The sequence below is a fragment of the Mesoplodon bidens genome (genome assembly GCF_964165515.1).
Source record: "Mesoplodon bidens genome assembly, chromosome: 3".
NCBI classification, from domain to species: Eukaryota; Metazoa; Chordata; class Mammalia; order Artiodactyla; family Ziphiidae; genus Mesoplodon; species Mesoplodon bidens.
Window position 1 is genome coordinate 135,601,079 of NC_138178.1, and position 19,349 is coordinate 135,620,427.

At 35.7% G+C, this 19,349-nt stretch overlaps 1 protein-coding gene across 3 annotated transcripts in view; it reads left to right on the forward strand.

The window, feature by feature from the left end:
* Positions 1-106: 106 nt before the first annotated feature.
* The window catches only part of ARID4A (AT-rich interaction domain 4A), a 57,393-nt gene continuing 38,150 nt past the window's right edge, over positions 107-19,349 (forward strand). Inside the window, exons 1-9 of one of the 3 annotated variants that reach the window (XM_081229427.1) lie at positions 107-236; positions 1,328-1,384; positions 3,187-3,297; positions 5,130-5,195; positions 6,219-6,309; positions 13,552-13,631; positions 13,721-13,815; positions 15,062-15,194; positions 18,412-18,491. In XM_081229427.1, coding sequence (XP_081085553.1) covers positions 1,379-1,384; positions 3,187-3,297; positions 5,130-5,195; positions 6,219-6,309; positions 13,552-13,631; positions 13,721-13,815; positions 15,062-15,194; positions 18,412-18,491 — 662 coding nt within the window. In that variant the 5' untranslated portion in view covers positions 107-236; positions 1,328-1,378. Of the gene's footprint in view, positions 237-965; positions 1,385-3,186; positions 3,298-5,129; positions 5,196-6,218; positions 6,310-13,551; positions 13,632-13,720; positions 13,816-15,061; positions 15,195-18,411; positions 18,492-19,349 lie in introns of those variants that run through there. The other 2 variants (XM_081229428.1, XM_081229426.1) reach the window with 2 other exon arrangements.

The following is a 19,349-nucleotide window of genomic DNA, read 5'->3' on the forward strand; positions in this document are numbered from 1 at the left end:
AGCGAGCTCCAATCCGAAACTCTTCGGCGTCATGAGCAGCCAATAGGAGTTCGTGTAGAAGCGAGTCTGCTCAACAGCTTGTTATTTGGTGGATTGTGGCAGTAAATCGGGCGAGTGGGGAACCGGGCGCAGGAACTGCCGCCGCGGCCGGGAGTGGTGCTTCCCGGACTGGGGCCCACGGGGGTCAGTGGGGCGGAGGACTCGGGGGCTGACAGCGCGCACTTCACCCGCAGTTGGTAGGTGGGGAGAAGAGAAGCGGGGGATACTGAATGGACGAAGCGGCACTAGCAGCTGGTGCTGCTGCCCGGGGTCCCGGTGCAGTTGGAAGCTTTGGAGGTGGGGTGGGGGGATGCTTGGCAAGCGGGGCGGCGAGCGCAGGGGAAGGGGCAAGTCGTGGAGCAGCGGCAGCAACTGCGGGAACAGCCGCCGCAGCTGCCTCCTCGGCCGCTTCCCCGGGTTCCCCGGGAAAATGGCTGTGGGCTGGCCGCGCCGCTAAGTTTGCTTCCGCGAGGCGAGGAGCAGGCTGCTTGGGGCAGCCGGCCCCCAACTCTGCGGCGCGTCCTCCCCCGTGGAGTCCGTGGTTGGACCTGAGGGACTGGGGGCTGGTACCGCTCTGGGCTGTACAAAAAGTTGAGGCGGGCGCGGGGAGGAGGCGGCGGCTGCCGCTGTGCGGCTCCCCTCCCCTCCCACACCCTGTCCGGGCCACCTCCCCTCCTTCTCTCCGCCCCCCCAGCCTTCTTCCCTTCGCTGGTCTTCCCTCCGTCGCGCGCCTCTGGGCTGAAGGCCACGGTCCCTGCCCCTTCGGGTGAAGAAGTGCTTCTCCTTTCTGATATGGTGCAGAGCAGAGGAAGGAGAGCAATGGCGCCGTGACACTCCGCTGCCGCCACCGCGGGCCCGGGGCGGGCGGAGGGGGCCGATCGGCGGAGGCGGGGCGCGGGCCGAAGTCGGGGTATCCGGGGGGCGGCTGAGCCAAGGCTCGGCGACCGCGCCTCTGGGGGGCCCGGGGAAGCCCAAACGGCGCCCTGCCCTTCTCCAGAGCGACCCGTCCTGGGGCTCTGAGTTGAGCATTCCGGGTCAAAGTGGCGAGCGAGGCGGGGGCGCGGTGGGCCGCTGGCGAACTCCGCGGCGGAACCCACTGCCCTTTGGCGCCCGTGGGGTTCTTGCCACCCCCTCGGCTCCTGCGTCCTGGCTGCCCTCGGAGGGGATCTTATCCCTTCCCTGGTGAGGGTTCTGCCCCTCCCCGCTGGCGTTTGTTTACTTTCTTTCCCTGGGTCGCTCCCCTCGTTGACTGATTCTGTGCCTGTCTTTCCCCTCCCCTTGGTTCCAGCGACGGAGACGATAGCTCGTTGAGCTGGAACCCCACAGATCACCAGTGAAAATGAAGGTAAGTAGAGTCGACGCTGCTCGGAACCTCGTGCCCTGGACACTGACTGTCGTGAGGCCAGTGCTATGGAATGTCATTTTTTTTGCTACTCAAAATTGATCCGTCTGCTAAGCAGCGCTTTCTGAAAATGAGGACGTGTTGAATGGGTGAGAGATGATCATTGTGTCTAAATGCGGTCATTTGGGCCCCTCTCCGAAGCAGTTAGCACTTTGGAAAGGCTGCTGCAGCCTTTCCATTGTTGTCCATTGGGCTAGTATTTTTAAACACTTCCTGTGTTGGCAGCGACCTTTGCAGAAGTAAAGCTTTTGTCCTGCTTTGGTTCTTTGGGGGATTTTTTGATTTTTTTTTTTCTTCCCCAGTGCCAATGCGATTTTCTAAGGAAGGAATGTGTGGATTGTGTAAGGGAGATACCATTTCTTCTGGGGATAAAGTGAAATTTTGTGCGTAAAATATTTGAAGGTGAACTAAAACTAAGTATTATTATATATTATTATTATAACTAATAATACTTAATTTTAGTTCAGTCCTTATAGTAAATATTTTAAATGTATATCCAACCTAAAAAAAATTCTCCTGAAGACAACTAATATTGCAAACATCATATGTGATGTTTAAAGGGAAAGGAAGGTATAACATCCTGCAGTTCTGTGGCATTGAATGTTTCAGGTCAGATATTTATTTGCAAAAAGTACTTCTCTTCAATTTGCGTTATTCATAAATGCACTAACTTTAAACTTGATTCCTTACTCATTTACTGTTTCAGTGTATTAAGCTCTGAAATACAAGATTTTCCCAAACTTCCTCTTGCTTTCCTATTTCCTTGAAGTAACAGTGTACCTTCTTTAATGTTAGTTGGGAAAACTTAATGAAAAATCATTTTCTACTTGAAAGTATTTCTCTAAAGTGTACACTGTCACCTTTGCACTTAGCATTGTTGAGTTGAGCTTGTATGAATATACTTAACTTTTGGAAAATATTCGTAAAATGACAGATTGAGATAGCAATCATTCTGTTACTGTCAAGATTAAAATGAATGGTGGAGTGAAATTTCTCCCATCTTTCCATGTATCATTCTGATCACGGCCATTTGCTAAAAGTAGATATTTCTTTGTGAAACTTTTTTTTTTTAAATACACCAAGAAGATTAGTGTTGATAAACTAGATACGGCTACCCTCAGTTCACATCTCTGCATTCATCAGTTAATTTAGATTTAAAGCTTTAAAATGCAGCATTTAGCCAATGATTTTTCTAAATAATGCTCTCCTTATCAAATGGGTTGGCTTCATTTATTATCTGTACAGTTATTGTGTATCCAAAAACAGTTGCCTTTATGTAGCTATATTAATAAACATTTAGTTATGTATTTGTTAGTGTTAATTTTAATAGCAATATTTCTTTTAATTTGAAAACAAAATTTCAGGAGGCCATAACTGACTAACTTAAAGTTTTATGAGACACTTAAAATAAATATACCTTTTCTGGATTTTTAAATTTTTTCATTTCTTAAATATATCATAAAACTGTTGGATCATTTTGTACCTGAATGAAAAAACATTATATTTCCTACTTATACTTTCTAGTTACAATTTAAATTGTTTTATGTTTTCAGGATATAGTTTATAAAGTAAAGGATTGCTAATAAAGTATTTGCTTTAGGGGTATTTTTCAAATTATCAATGATATTAATAAGCAAATAATGTTAATGTTCTTATTACTTGAAATACAGAACCTTTTGATGAGACTTGGGGTTGGAGTAGGGGAAAATAGTAGTGACATTCATATTGTATGTTCCTTTCATCAGGCGGCGGATGAGCCTGCCTACCTGACAGTGGGAACTGATGTCAGTGCCAAGTACCGAGGTGCCTTCTGTGAGGCAAAAATTAAGACTGTGAAAAGGCTGGTAAAAGTTAAGGTAATTTTTTTTAATGCAACAGCTTTATTAGCTCGATTGAAGAGAATTAGGGATGGAATTAGGAGACTGCAAATCAACATTTTATTTATTGAACTATTACTTCACTTCGTGAATCATTTCTATGTGAAAGCACTGTTACATACAAAACTATAGGAAAAGCACATTAAGAATTGGGAATAAAGAACTCAAGATGAGAAATTATTCCAAGTGCTTCCATGAAATACCATACTCATGATACTTCCCATCATTTGGATCTTTCCTGTTTGCGGTAGCATGCTTACTTAGGCTATAAGCTATTTTCTCTCCTTTCATATTATTCAGGTAGCGATGATTTCAAGTGATTAGAAAAAACAATAGATTACTACAAACAAAACAGTGGGAATTATCATTTCAAGACAGCGATAAAAATGACTTAAGAATTTTATCTTAAGATAATTTTAAGATGCTTTTGTGACCAGAAAAAAAGTTATTGATTGCTGTACAATATTTGGAAGTACAGAAAAGTACTGAAGGATTAAAAGCATCTTAATCCTTGTTATTATTATCATTGGATCATTCTGTACTTTCAGTTTTGCAATTTGCTTTTCACTTACATATGTGATCCTTTCCTACAAAAATTAAGCACCCTGGAAGGAGGAAATGTTTACCTTGTTCTGTTCGCAATACCTAGACCAGTGCCTTATAAACAGGGGGTGCTCAGAATGTGTTGAATGAATAAGTGAACAGTGGACCCAGGACCAGCAGCATCAGTCTCACCTGAGAACTGGTTTAAAATGCAAATTCTCAGGCCCCCACCCCAGACAAACCGAGTCAGAAACGCTGAGGATGGGGTCCTATGATTGTGTTATAACAAGCCCTTCAGGTGTTTCTGATGAATGTTGAAGTTTGAGAACCATTAAACTAGAGGAGTGTGATTTGTGTGGTAGACAAATAGATTTGTCTATGATTATTATAAACTTTCTGTTTAAACTTCCATCTGCTGGTGAAACTTTTCTTCGAGTATTCTTAGGATATCATTTGACATTCATTTCTTCCTTGTTTCATATAGCCTTTTTACTATGTCAGCTATACAGGATTTCCTTACTAAATATTTACTTGGAATTCTTTGAGAATTTTAACGTTTTGTTAATATTGTGGCTCTTTGTAGATTAATTAATTTAATTTAAAATCAATACAATGATTGTCTGGGGAGGTCTTATACATAAGTAACCTAGAATTTGAAGTTTCCCCTTATTTGGGTACATGCTCCCTTTCCGTCTCCCTCTCCCATTCTCCCTCTCTCTTAATAGAGCAAGTTACCTTATATATGTGGGAGGATCTGTAGTAGAAGGGAGCACTTATTTGTAACTGAATTGCATATCAGATTATTATTTAGGTTTACTTTATAAAGGACCAGAAGACTTCTGGTTTTAATTTGTTTACCTTGCATGTAGGCAATAAAGTTTGATGCTGTTTTTTTTTAAATATACTTGGTGACAGAACCTTTATGACTAGTTGATAAAAAGCAGTGAAGGCAATTTTAAGGTTTTACAATAATTACTACAGATTATAAACCTTCTATAGTTAATTCAGCAAACATTTATTAAGTGCCTGTAATGTGTATTGACACTTGCTAACTGCTGGGGATATAGTGAGGAGGACTCTAGCCCTCAAGGAGCTCACAGTTAATGAGAGAGACAATAAACATAAATACAATGGAATAAGTATTATACCAGAGGATGCTAAGATGCTAAGGATGCTAAGAAAGTATAAAGACATTTTTGTTACAGTATTACCATAAATGTACTGTTTTAAAAGTAACATGCAAACTATTGTGCAAAAATGTTTTTTAGGTACTCCTGAAACAGGATAATACTACACAATTGGTGCAAGATGACCAAGTAAAGGGTCCTTTAAGAGTACGTATTTTGTACAGTTTACAATCTGAAATGATGAATCGTAAATTCATACAGTGATTTATTGGATTTTATATTTGTAGATACACTTTTAAAATGTTAAAAAATGTTAATCAGAAAACAAAAATACAAATAAGGTGTTGTAGAGTTAGTATAAATTATGATATTACAATGGCTGTTTCGTTAGTTAAAGAATGTTAAACATCTTACAGAAGGGTAATTTAATATATGTGAACATGAGTTTCAGCTACCTTTTGTTTTGAATTCTTGGACTGAATACTACATTTTGTTTTTCATATGGTTGCCACAGATGTTTAGCTTGATAAGTGTAATATACCAGTATCATAAGTCTGAATCGTCTGTTTTTCTAATTTACCAAGTAAACTATGTTGACTTAATAGTTCAATTTAATGAATACCTACATTATGTTTTCCAGCCATTTCTGGCCATTTGTTTATGTTATAAATCTTTGTTATGTCAGAGTACCACTTCGGTTAATATCTGATATGCAAAGGTCTGGAAGCTGAAAGAAGGTCAGCTGGTCCATCCCTCACTCTCCAGGTGAACCTCTATCTAAAAGGTCCCTTAAATACAAATGCTGAATCCAATATTCAATATTTACATGAAAGAAAATTGAAGCTGTTTTTGCTGTCCTATGGTTTTTTGGTTCTTACATTCCACAATTTTCTTGAAGGCAGTATCATGTAGTAAAAAAAGCTCTGAAATGAGACTTGAAAGACTGGGTTCTCATCCTGGACTCTTTGCAAATTATTCTCTCTTCCTAAACCACAATTTTCAACATGTAAAATAGGGGTAATAATAGCTATCTTACTTAAGCCTAAGCATTTTGAGACTTGAATTGCATGGTAAATGTATGAACACTATAAATGATAAAGATCTAAGCCAATGTAAGGTAGAATTACCATAAATAGATACATTTTTTTTTAACCCAGGTCATATAGTTGGTATGAGTGATTTGGTTTGTTTGTTTAAATTTGGTGATGAAATTTGGATTTTTTGTTTTAGGTTGGAGCCATTGTTGAAACAAGGACATCTGATGGATCCTTTCAGGAAGCTGTTATCAGCAAGTTGACAGATGCTAGTTGGTATACTGTGGGTAGGTAGTTAGGTAATTTAATATAGAGGATTTAATTTGTGGGTTTCGTATCTATCTCTCTGTTTTGTAAATTCATTGAATCATTACCTTGGCAGAGAAATATGTATTCTTTCCTGTCAGTTTACTTGATATAGATAGCTAAAATTTTAATGACACCCTGATGGTAAGAAAAAAAACCTAATTATCTCTTTATAGTAACTTGGCCACTTATGGCTATTTCATCCAAGAATGTACTTCTTTTTTAGGTTATCTTGATATTTCCCTTCAAGAAAGTTAAATTATATGGTTATTTTTCTTCCGTTAGAAAAATCAATACAACTTAGTATTGTAAGTTTTCAGACTTTTAAACTTTTTCTGGAATTACAATTAAAATTGCATAGTTGCAGTCTTTTATTGTATTGCTGCCTATTTTATATAAAGGTACTATAGATATTACCACAGAATTTACAAACTAAAAAAATTTGGGCCAGAGTAGATTCAAGCCTAGGTGATCATAGCTTAGTTTTTGATTTTCAATGCAGTCAGGACTCTCTTAGTAACACCTTTCACAAAAGATATATATGCTGCTAATGTGAATTCATTCTTAACATTTCATGCATAAGCTTATACTGGCTTTAAAAAACTTTACTGTAGTGAGTAGCAACAAGTGTCACAGTGCAGGTAAATGAAAACCTAAATGTAGTACTTATATTGTTCCTGTCATTATGTTGATGAGAATAGCAATAATTAAGATTTCCAAGTCTCCTCTGATTACTTTCAGACTACACAGTCCTGTGGATAACATCCAATCGTTGGCTTTACACTGAACGTCTATAGCATTATTTGGTTTTTACATTTATGTCTTGGTATAAAAGATGTAATTATAGTGTTGTGGTTTCCTTGCAGAAGGTAAAGAAATGACCCTTTAGGTTTATTTTTAGTTTACTTGATTTGTTGCCTTGGGTAAACATCATTCATCTGTAGTTGATGCTCAAAGCTGTGAAGAACACGCTTTGGTTGAAAATTGTACTTCCCGTGTCTTACTCTGTGGCTTCTATTAGTAGTAGCAATGTGCTGTATGTACCTAATATTTTCTAACCATTTTTATTCTTAGACCTCCTACAAGTTGGTGTTGGTTCACAATGGTGCTATTATTCTGAACTATATATTTTTAGGAGGCTTAATAGTGACTGTTGATAGTTGTTAGAGATTTAAAAACAAAGCTTAAAATTCACTCTTAGATTTTAAATGGATACAATTTTGCTCTATTAAACAAAGCAGTGGTAAAAATGACAGGAGTTGATGTGTGCAGAATCATGGGAAATAATATGATGCATGTTTGAATACTAACATGCATCCTATTTGGTGCCCAATATCAAGGTTACATTCACAATACTTGTGAAGTTTTACTGATGTAATGCTTACACTTCTGCAGCAGCAGTACTTTTCAGGTTTTCACATTTTGGATTTTCTGCACCCCAGAATAATCCTTCAATTATGAATAGCAATCTCTGTCCTTTACATGAATGGCACTTTAGTATTGATGAAAACTAGTTGCTACTGAGCATTCTCTGTGGTGATTTTCTTTGATAGATAATAACAGAAGAAATTGTATAATTCTTGTTCTCAAAGAGCTTAGAATCTTAATTGCATATGGTTCATATATTAAGCACTAGTGTACATAAGAATCACTTGGTGCTCATTTGAAAAAACAAGGATTTGAGGACCCCAAATCTCTAATTTAGTACGTCTGGGATGGCAACCCAAGAATCTTTCTTTTTATAAGCACATTGGCTGAATCTAATGAAGTTAGTACACACTTAGAAAAACGGACCACATTTGTAGAAACAGAGACTAATTAGGGGAGAAGAATCCAACTTAAGATTTTTGCATCTGTGTAATGAGAGACAGTGACCAAAAAATTTTAAGATGTTAAGAGGCACTATTCTCTTAAGTATACTCAGTATAGCACTCTGCTGTAAAGAATGTTTAGGTATTGAAGGATGTAGGCCACATAAAGAATGATCCTTATTAAAAGATGGCAAAATAAAATGTGTAATCTCTCACAGGTCACGAACTTTCTATAATTTTCTTTAATTGAGTGACTACTTAATTGCTCTTTTCTGGAATTTTTATTGATTTCTAATTCCTAGCAAAGTGTTATATAGGTAGAATCAGAAAGTATTCAAAGTATTGTTAATGGTCTCAATGTTTTTTGATTTTAAAAGAACTTGAAATTATGTCAGGCTCTTAAAAATGAAACAAAAGGGGGTAACATACTGCTGATTTGGATTAAATAGGAGTTATAATTATCAGTGATCAAAAGTTATCTGAGGAACTGTTATTAACTCCTTATATAATATAGGTATTAATTTTTCATATTATAGCTGAATGACCAATTTTGAAAAAGATTATGGATCTAATATAACTCAAAAAAAATCTAATAATACCTTGCTCTCCAATGTTGAACAATAAATAGCACCAGTTCATGGATTTTTAAGTTTTTTGAGACTTTGAAATATTTCCCCTTCCTATCATAAAACAATGCTTCCTAGCAGTTTATTCATTTGGCAGTTCTTTTCCTTGCATTAAAGATAAGGAACCTGTAATGTATGGAAGTGTATTGCTATCTGTCCAGCCATTCAGAAGATACCAAAATTGGGATTAGAATTCATATCTCCACTTGAATGTTGTCTTTAATTCCTGACAAATATAACTGTCACTAAGACATTCTAAAACTGTTCTTCTTTTGCTTTGTTAGAATATGAAAATAACACATTGTATTTGAAAAATAAGAAAAATGTAAAGGAGAAAGTTGCTTTTAATTTAAATAATTTATATGCAAATGTATGTAAACACATCATATATCAAGTTTAACAGTAAAATCTTTTCAATCACTGATATATTTTTGTGACATGCTTTTTAAGTTTCTGGATTTTTCTCATATCTTCTTATTTTGCACATCAGTTTTATCAGATCTCATGGAAATTCTAAGTTAAAAGAGTAGAGGAGGGTTACATTAACCTGGTGAATGGACTGACTTTTGTAGAATGTGCTGTAGGCTTATAAGGCTTTTAATTTGATTAGAACTGCATATGACGAATGTTGTTATAACCAGAATCAACCAGAAAATGTTTTCAAATCCAAGTGGTTATTCCCCTGACTAGAAAATCATTCATTAAGAAAAAAAGTACTAAGTAACAAGTCTGTCTAGTCCTGTGATAGGCTTTAACCCATTGTTTAAATAGCCTTCTGTAAGACTTAACATTCTCATGATATTTTGTTAACATAATTATACATTTGAATGTTAATTTCTTAAATTTCCAGATTCCTGAAGTTTTTGATCTTAGCTGCTGAGGGGCTTCTGTAGTTATCACAGATGATTTTATGAGCAACAGAACTATTGGTTTTACCTAGGGTATGCATATATTTTTAATTTTAAAGCTTTTATTGTATCACGTGAAATGTTTTGTTAATTGTTACCGGTATAAACAGATATAGCAATAATACTTATTTTCACCAAGTCAGAATTCTTTTTTTTGTCTATTTTTTGTTTATTAACAAGATAAAGTTTGAGGGTTTTAAAAAAATTAATTTTTATTATTGAAATATAGTTGATTTACGGTGTTGTATTAATTTCTGCTGTATAGCAAAGTGATTCAGTTATACATATGTATACATTCTTTTTCATATTCTTTTCTAATCATGGCTTATCACAGGATATTGAATATAGTTCCCTTTTCTATACAGTAGGACCTTGTTGTTTATCAAGTCAGAATTCTTAACTCTCTTCCCAGTGTTCATGTTATGCCTCTGTTTCTTACCTGTTTGTTAATTCATTTTGATCCCCTCTTAACTAAATTGTAGCTCATAGATGAACCTTCTAATTCTCAATTTCTTTATCTATAAAAGGAAGATAGTGATTCCGACCCTGTAGAGGCTGCTGTGAGGATCAGGGCATAGTAGAAGCTTAATAAGTAATAGCCAATTGTATCTTTGGATAGATAAAGTTAATTTACTGTTGTTATTATCTTATTATTCTCCAGCATCGTAACAGTGCTATGATAACAGGTAAATCTTTTGTATTTAGTAGTTAGATTAGATCCCTGTTACTTTTGTTTCTTTGAATTCTAACAGTTTAGGGTCAGGCTTTGTATATTTGTTTCCATTAGCATGATTTTATCTAGTATGATTAATGTTATAGAGAGAGTCTTAGCTTTGTCATTGTCCTCAAATTAGGTTTTAGAATTTATATGTAATATACTAACAGAGATACAACTTTTGTAGTATCTGGTCTCTTGCACTCAGTGAGTGATCTATTCAAGTGCCATTTTTGGCAAGTATAAGACATTTCATATCTTATAATTACTAAATCCTTATACTCTGACTTTTTTTCTCTTGTCATGCTGTAGTATACACCTTGAACCAAAAATAAGCTTAATGTACACACACCAGTTAATTATTTAACTCTTATCAAAATGCCAGAGTCAGTGTTCAATGCCTTCAAATTATGTGTTCTTTAAGATGATATTTCTAACATGGAAGTTATAGAGGAAACTTATTTTTTTTTGGCTACACCTCATGGCATGTGAGATCTTAGTTCCCCGACCTGGGATTGAACCTGGGCCCTTGGCAGTGAGAGTGCAGAGTCCTAACCACTGAACTGCCAGGGAATTCCCTAGAGGGAACTTTTTTAAAATAAATTTTATTTATTTATTTATTTTTGGCTGTGTTGGGTCTTCCTTGCAGTGTGCGGGCTTCTCATTGCTGTGGCTTCTCTTGTTGCAGAGCATGGGCTCTAGGCACGCGGGTTTCAGTAGTTGTGGCTTGTGAGCTCTAGAACACAGGCTCAGTAGTTGTGGTGCACGGGCTTAGTTGCTACGCGGCATGCGGGATCGTCCCGGCCCAGGGCTCGATTCGATGTCCCCTGCATTGGCAGGCGGATTCTTAACCACTGCGCCACCAGGGAAGCCCTAGATGGAACTTCTTAATGATTTTGATAATCAGGGATGTCATGATTAAATAAGTCCACTATGTTGTTACATTTTCTGTTTGTCTTTCAGAAAATCTTGAGAAGTTATATGGCTCAACAAGCTTGTATAAAGTACTCAAATACATACCTTTGTATAATTTTATGAATTAAAAAATTCTTTAAAAAATTTTTTAAGAGAAACAGAGAAAATTCTGTTTCTCTTTGTTCATTTGAAGTTGGAAGGGGTTCGGTTCCTGTGAAAAAATGTAAAAGGGTTATTTGTACCACAGTTGACTTTGGTCCTTACCTTATTTCTAACCATGGTAAAATTGTGTTGAAGTGAGATTAATTTTTTCCTTCAAAAATCTGGTATATTTCAAGGTGAATATTTTAAAAAAAACAAGAACTCAGAATGTTAAATTGTTGAAATTTCTCATTAGAGCATTTTGATTTGGGGCTGCCATTGATTAATAATAAAATATTGTGGAAAAGATTTTGTTTCATAAATTTGATATTAGTCATTTGTCTTATATTCTCATTTTCTTTCCTCACATCTCCACCACTTAAATGTGATGTATATAGTGTATATGTGTGTGTCCAGTGTCACCATCTTTGGTATTGTAGGCATTAAGGAAAATTGGAACTTTTAAGTTTTATTCTTTAGCATACTTAATGGACATTAATAATAACATGAAAAATTATTTTAAGTTTGGTATGATAATTTCATGATTTTGAATTTTTCGAAGAGCAGTGGTTTATTTATCAGACTCGATGACACCATATAAATCATAATTGTGATACAAATGTTTAAACCAGTGTTAATCAAGTGTAGATTAGTGATGTAATTGTTGGAGGATGTTGTGTTTTATCCTGTCATTGTGTCTGCAGGTGGTCATTAATTTCTGCATCATTGACAGTGTATAACACAGATGATTTTGCGGAATTATTATGGTTCTTTAAATATGTGCATCAGGAGCTTTTAATATTCTCTGCATTGTCTCCTGCATGTAAGAGAATCTGAACTAGGTGTCTTTAGTCTAAGAGAAGGAACTGACTGAGGTGGATAAATATTGAAGAAGTTGAGTACGCTTACATAGTTAAGTTTCTACCATGAAAAAAGTTTATTATTCAAAGGCAAAGTTTTTGCTAATAAAGCAGCCCTTTAAAAAAAATTCAGGATTGTAATTATATAGGTAACAAGGTAAAGATTTTAAGATATTAAATCAAGATAATATAGAATTTTCCTTTCTTAACATTAATCTATTCTGTTAAATTGGAAAAACATTAAAAAATTGAAAAACATAGAATTATAAAAATTAGGATTAAATCTTAAAATAATAATCCCTTTTGTTTTTGTATGCTTTCCTGTATATATGCTTTTTCCATAATATATATAAACATTTGTTGATGTGTATATGTATTTTAAGTATCAGAGGTAAGGATTCTGTCTTCTTGTATTTTATTTTTTCATAAAGCTGGGTGTCAGGTATCTTCTGAGAAAATTTTCTTTGAATATTAGATGGTAAAATCAGTACCTTTCTGGAAAATTAAACCTATAAAATTATCAAAATAATTTATAGAGCTAGGTATATGAAGAGCATTGGTGGTAAATTGTTAAATTCCTTGCCCCCATTTTCTTGAAATATTTACACAGTTTCCAAGTAGTGTGATTTCTTTTAAATGTAGTAGAAATAAAAACTTGAGAAAGCTTCTGTGCAATTACGACTTATTTTTTAGAATTAAAAAAAATTTTTCTTCTTTCTGGTGTTTCAACTTTTATTTCTAAACTTCTTGCATCCTCCTCTAGCAAAAGAAACAAGTTGAATCTTATGACTTTAGAATTTGGCAGCCAGTACTTCTGTTATATTAGGTTATCATGCAAATAAGTAGAAGTAGAGTGAACCAACAGCATTACGAGCAGTCAGACAGTTTCTGGACATTAGAGATACTCCATTGATAACTGTTGCGAAAAAACCCATGATACTTCTTTTTTTTTAACCAGGTTTTTGCTCGTTCTTCTAAGATTAAAGGTAATTTAATATCTGTGCTTTGACTAGGTTGCTAATGGTTTAAGAAGGTCGTTCTGTAGTGATAGAGATTGAAAAAGTGAATGGAGACACTTAAGCAGTTTGGGGCAGCCATTAACCTGTGTTTGTTTGGTATCTATAGAATGAAAAATATGTGTATATTTTAAAAGGTTTTGGAGCGTAACTAATAAATAATGGTTCTTAAGCCCCAGGTAAATAGCAATAAGTGTGCATAAATTCTCTGATATCTTCTGCCTATTGCAGTGTTTGATGATGGTGATGAGAGAACATTGAGACGTACCTCACTATGCTTAAAAGGAGAGAGACATTTTGCTGAGAGTGAGGTAGGGTAACATGGATGGACTTTTTAAATTGAACAACAGCTACTAATGTAGAAGCAAAAAGTGATTTAATTTGTCTGTTTCTTATCGAGACGCTTGACCAGCTTCCATTAACAAATCCAGAGCATTTTGGAACTCCAGTAATTGCAAAGAAGACGAACAGAGGAAGGAGGTCCTCTCTGCCGGTGTGAGTGTTTTCATGTCCAGTAACATTACAATTATCACAACATTAAATAAGTGGTTTTTCTACGGTGGTGAAATTTGTTTGGGTGACCTTTCCACAGCATCTTGTATCCTTGTTTTAGACATTTTACCCTGAGTAGACTTTGTTCTTAATTCTTGGACAAAGTAATAGGAATAATGATCTCAACCCCTTTTTAAAAAAGGCTATTTTTGTTTTGAGTTACTTTGCCAAATTCCTTAATTGATAGGATTATTTTGCTATGTTATGTGCGTATATGTGTTTTTTTAGCCTTTTTATTTCAAAAACATTTCAAGTTTAAAAATCGTAAGAAGAATACAATAAACTTCCATATACTCATCATCCAGATTCACTAAATTATTAAAACTTTTTGACACATTTGCTTTATCATTTCCTGTCTTTATTACATGTATTATAATTATTTTTTATTTAATAATAATTTTAATTGGCTGAACCATTTAAGAGGAAGTTGCAAGCATCATGACTTCTTACCCCTAAATAGTTTATGTAAGAACAAGGACATTCTCTTATATAATCAAAGTATGGTTATCAAATTCAGAATAGATAACATTGATAGAATGCTATTATCTGATAATATATAGTACATATTTCAGATTTTGTCAGTTGTCCCAATAATAGCCTTTATACCATCGCCTGATTCCAGGATTCAATCCAAGATCATGCATTGCATTTAGTTTATGTGATTCTTAAGTCTCCTTTAATCTAGAAAAGTTCCTCAGCCTTTTTTTGTCTTTTCATGACAGTGACATTTTTGAAGAGTACAGGCCAATTGTTTTGTAGATTTTTCCTCATTGTGGCCTTGTCTGATTGGTTAGTTATCCAGATAGGTTATCTAAATAAACCTCCTGATGTGTTTGGTGAGATCTTTTCCTAACCTGTTGGAGAATTAGAGTTATATTATCTGGAACCTGGCATACATAAAAAGTGGAAGGGCAATCTCTTAAACTGTATTTGGCACAGTAAATACTTCCTGGTGATATAACTTTTCTGTCCCAGCCAGTGGTTGGCATGAGAGTCTAAGTCCAGGTCCTCACTGATCTAGTGAAGTGGACTCAGAGTTACCATGGACAGTGCAGGACTACTTCTTTGGGGCTAGGGAAGTATCCATTTCTTCAATTCCAACTTGAATGAAGAGAGTACTACCCTGGGGTAATGACTGTATCAAAAATGGTTGATGTTAAGATCCTGATAAAGTTATTCTAACTTTTAGTAATGAAGATGAAAAAGAAGAAGAAAGTAGTGAAGAGGAAGATGAAGATAAGCGACGTCTCAATGATGAATTATTAGGAAAAGTTGTAAGTGTGGTATCTACATCTGAGAAGAGTGAATGGTATCCTGCTTTGGTAAGTATGGTTTCTTTGCAGAGTTAATTAACCATTTAAAGTATTTGTTTAACATGGATTTTAAGAAAGCATTTAAAATATTTTGAGAGTGTTACACAAATTTAGTTTGGACTTCATTGCAAAATGGAGCAATCCTACTCAGGTCCCACATACTTCACTGTCTTCTTTTGTTATTTCCTTTCTTTAATTCTCTGTAACCAAGTATTTATTGAGATCTGTCCGTTTTTCCTTCAAAATGTGTCCAGTGGTCTGTTTTTACTCTGTTCCCATCACCTTTTTTCACCTGATATATAGTACCTACCACCAGCTTCTCTTAACTTGATGCCTGAATGCTTTCTTTACTAAATTCAGACTTATTTTCTAGAAGTAACTTTTATAGAGAAATTTTAAAACACTGATTTAATTATGATAGTCCCATTCTCAAAAAAAAAATACCAGCACTGACTCTGCCTAATGAATCAATTCTGCATTTTTAGATGGATATCTGTGGTCATCCCTAGCTCTTAGTTTGTTTCTCATTTTCAGTGTAAGCTGTCTATTTAGGCTCTTTCTTAACTGCTCCCTGTGTAAGACACTTCACTCCTCCAGTCCTTTACCCCTTAAATCAATTAGTATTTACTAAGGATTTGCAGTGACTTCAGCTTTGCTCTAAGCTCCTTAAGAAAAAAAGAAAGAGGTATGAGACATAACACATTGCCCTCAAGGAGTTTACTATACACATCTCAAAGACTGTGTAGTAGTTAAATATTATATAGTAATTTTAAAAACTTTTGGTGCAGACACTGGAATAGGACAAAGAGTTTTAGGGAAAGGAAGGATATACCTAGGCTTTAGAAATGGCAAATCTTGGGTGGGTTGGTAGAGAAAACTGACCTTTGCTTACTTGGGAAAGGAATGAGAAGGTATGGGCCAGAGAATTACTTCACAAGAGGAATCAATAGTACTTGGTAATACCTATCTCCCCTTTCTCTTCTTCCTACTCCTCTCCTCTTAAATATGTCTTAAGGCTCAGCTCAGGTCCTGCCTTTCCTGCAGATTCTCCCCTAACCACTTTAACATAAGTATGCCCCTTCTTCTCTGAGTTTTGATATCAGTTAAATCTCTAATAATAATTTTGGCACAAAATACCTCCCAAATTAGGTTAGACTCCTTTAAAGAACTGAGGCCTTTTTTTTTTTTTAGGTTTCTATGTTCATGTAAATACATTACTCAATTCCTATGTAGTAGATTTACTTCACATAGGAAAAGTCTGAAAATCCTTCGAACCTTTCAGTTGTATAGGCCAACAAATAAATGAGTTTGGATTCAGAATACTCAGGTCATAATTTGTCAAGAGATTAAAAAAAAAAGCCTTTATTTACTCAACAGGTTTATCATTTCCCAGGTGATAAAATAAAAGATGAGTAAGAGTGTAAGAGTGTAAGAGTCAATCTTACATTTGATGATTTTAGTGTACTGCAGAGAATAATCCAAGTAACTGTAATATAAAATAGTATACATTCAATATTAGGACTTCTTGTCCTGAGACCTTGCATTTATTTGAAAGAAATCCAAAAAGAAAAAAAAAGAAAAAGCCTTCATGAAGCTTTTGAGCTGAGCCTTGAAGGATTTAAAGTTAGTTAGCAGAGCTTCACTAGAGAACTTTCTTAGAAGAAACAGAATAAGTAATAGGAAAGAAGGGGGTTTGTTGATGAAACTGTTTGCTCTGGGAATCCATTTTGGCTAAATATTAGATGTGAATAGGGGCATAATAGGAAAGAAGACTGGGAAATAATTTGGATCGAGGGCAGAAGGGTCTTTAAAATTTCATCTAAAGAACCTGGACATAGTTCTGCATAGAATTTTGCAGAAGAGTGACATTATTTGAGCTGCATATTTAGGAATGTTAATGACACAGTGGTATGGTGGATGGATTGTTGTTGAAAGGAGTGGAGGTGATAGCAATCAATTCGGAGGCCATTAGAGTGGTTCACAGGTGAGGTAATTAAGCCTTGGGTTCTGTCTGCTCATCCTTTAAGACTTACCTTAAGCCTTGGCTGCCACACATTTTCCCTTCCCAGGTCTGGTTAAATCTTCCTCCTAGGTGTTTTTATTGATATTTTATCTTATGCCTAGTTGGTATCACTGTACTTAGCCTTCGTTATGGTTTTTTGTGTGTATCTTTTTGTATTTACCCTTCCATTTCAGTGTTAGCTCCTGAGGGCAGACACAACCATATTATTAGTCTAGTAATCACCAGCACCTAACTAACAGACAAACAAAAAAAACATTTAATACCATCTGGTGTTAAAACAGCTGATACAACTGCCAAGAATTTTTGATTGTCTGGACATAACGCTGTTTAATGTGATAGTCATGAGCCATGTGTGGCTATTTAAGTTTAAATTGTAACTTAATTAATATTAAATAGAATTAAAAATTCAGTCTCTCAGTTGAACTGGCCACATTTCAGGTGCTCAGCCCCATGTGATTCATTGCTGCTATATTGGTCAGTGCCGACAGAGAACATTTCCATCATTGCATAAAGTTCTGTGGTTGGTGCTAGATTACCACAGAGGGGCTAATGTTGAGCAGGTACAGTTCAGCAATTTATTAGTAGCCTTTAATGTTTTTTAAATATTAAATTCTGTAAAGAATATACAGAGATTGGTTAGTTACAAATGTTAGGACATTGTTATTTTTAAAAGTTAAGAAATTTAAAAGTTCTTCACTCAGATTTTCTCTGATTTGTTTAAATACTAAAAATTGTACATGCCTTGTTAAGAATGGGAACTTAGGTGCTTATTTTAATCAAATAGCCAGATTTCAAAATTGATACTGATTTAAGTGCATTTAAAAAAATTATAATATGGCATGTCTTCATCATAGATCGTACATTTTGTTTTTTGGACAGTAAATGAATTATTATTTGGCTTAGAATAAATCCTAATATTTTTAAAGTGGTCACATTATGGTTTATATTTCATTAATTATTCATTTTATTATCTAATGACTGTGTATATTAAATATCTAGAAAGCCAATATACTAAAGAAAAATTATAAGGCAATCTTTTGTAAGTAATTTATTATGGTTTGGAAGCTGTTGACAATGAACCTATTTCTTGTCAAATGTAATCATTTCAAGAAGTTAGGGGATCCAGAATTGTTATTTTAAAAAATATATTCTTTCTTTGAGTAGGGAAAGTAGTAATCAATTTGCTTTTATTTTATATTTCAGGTAGTATCTCCCAGTTGTAATGATGATATCACAGTGAAAAAAGACCAATGTTTAATTCGGTCATTTATCGATTCTAAATTGTGAGTAATGAATCACTTAATAGTGTTACATTGGGAGAAAAAAATGGAAATCAAGACTTTATTTTTTAAAGTTTAATCATTTCATGAACTGAGAAGTTGTTACCTAATATGTTTTGACTTTTTTGTAATGTAGGTTATTTTTAAAAAAATTTTTTTAATAAATTTATTTTATTTTTGGTGGCATTGGGTCTTAAGTAGCTGTGCGCGGGCTTTCTCCAGTTGCGGCGAGTGGGGGCTACTCATCGTTGTGGTGTGCGGGCTTCTCATTGCGGTGGCTTCTCTTGTTGCGGAGCACGGGCTCTAGGCACACAGGCTTCAGTAGTTGCAGCACGTGGGCTCAGTAGCTGTGGCTCGCGGGCTCTAGAGTGCAGGCTCAGTTGCTGTGGCGCATGGGCTTAGTTGCTCCGTGGCATGTGGGATCTTCCCCGACCAGGGCTCAAACCCATGTCCCCTGCATTGGCAGGCAGATTCTTAACCACTGCGCCACCAGGGAAGTCCCTAAAATTTTTATATAAAAACTAAACAACAATATGTGAGAATAATATTCAAAAAGTTTTAAAATAAAACATAGTATTGATTTTCTCTTTAATTGTAAGAATTCTTTTTTTAATTTATTTAATTAATTTATTTATTTTTGGCTGCGTTGGGTTTTCATTGCTGTGTGCGGGCTTTCTGATTGTGGCGATCAGGGGCTACTCTTTGCGGTGCTCAGGCTTCTCATTGCGGTTGCTTCTCTTGTTGTGGATCAAGGGCTCTAGGCGTGCAGGCTTCAGCAGTTGTGGCTTACGGGCTCTAGAGACCAGGCTCAGTAGTTGTGGCGCATGGGCTTAATTGCTCCACGGCATGTGGGATCTTCCC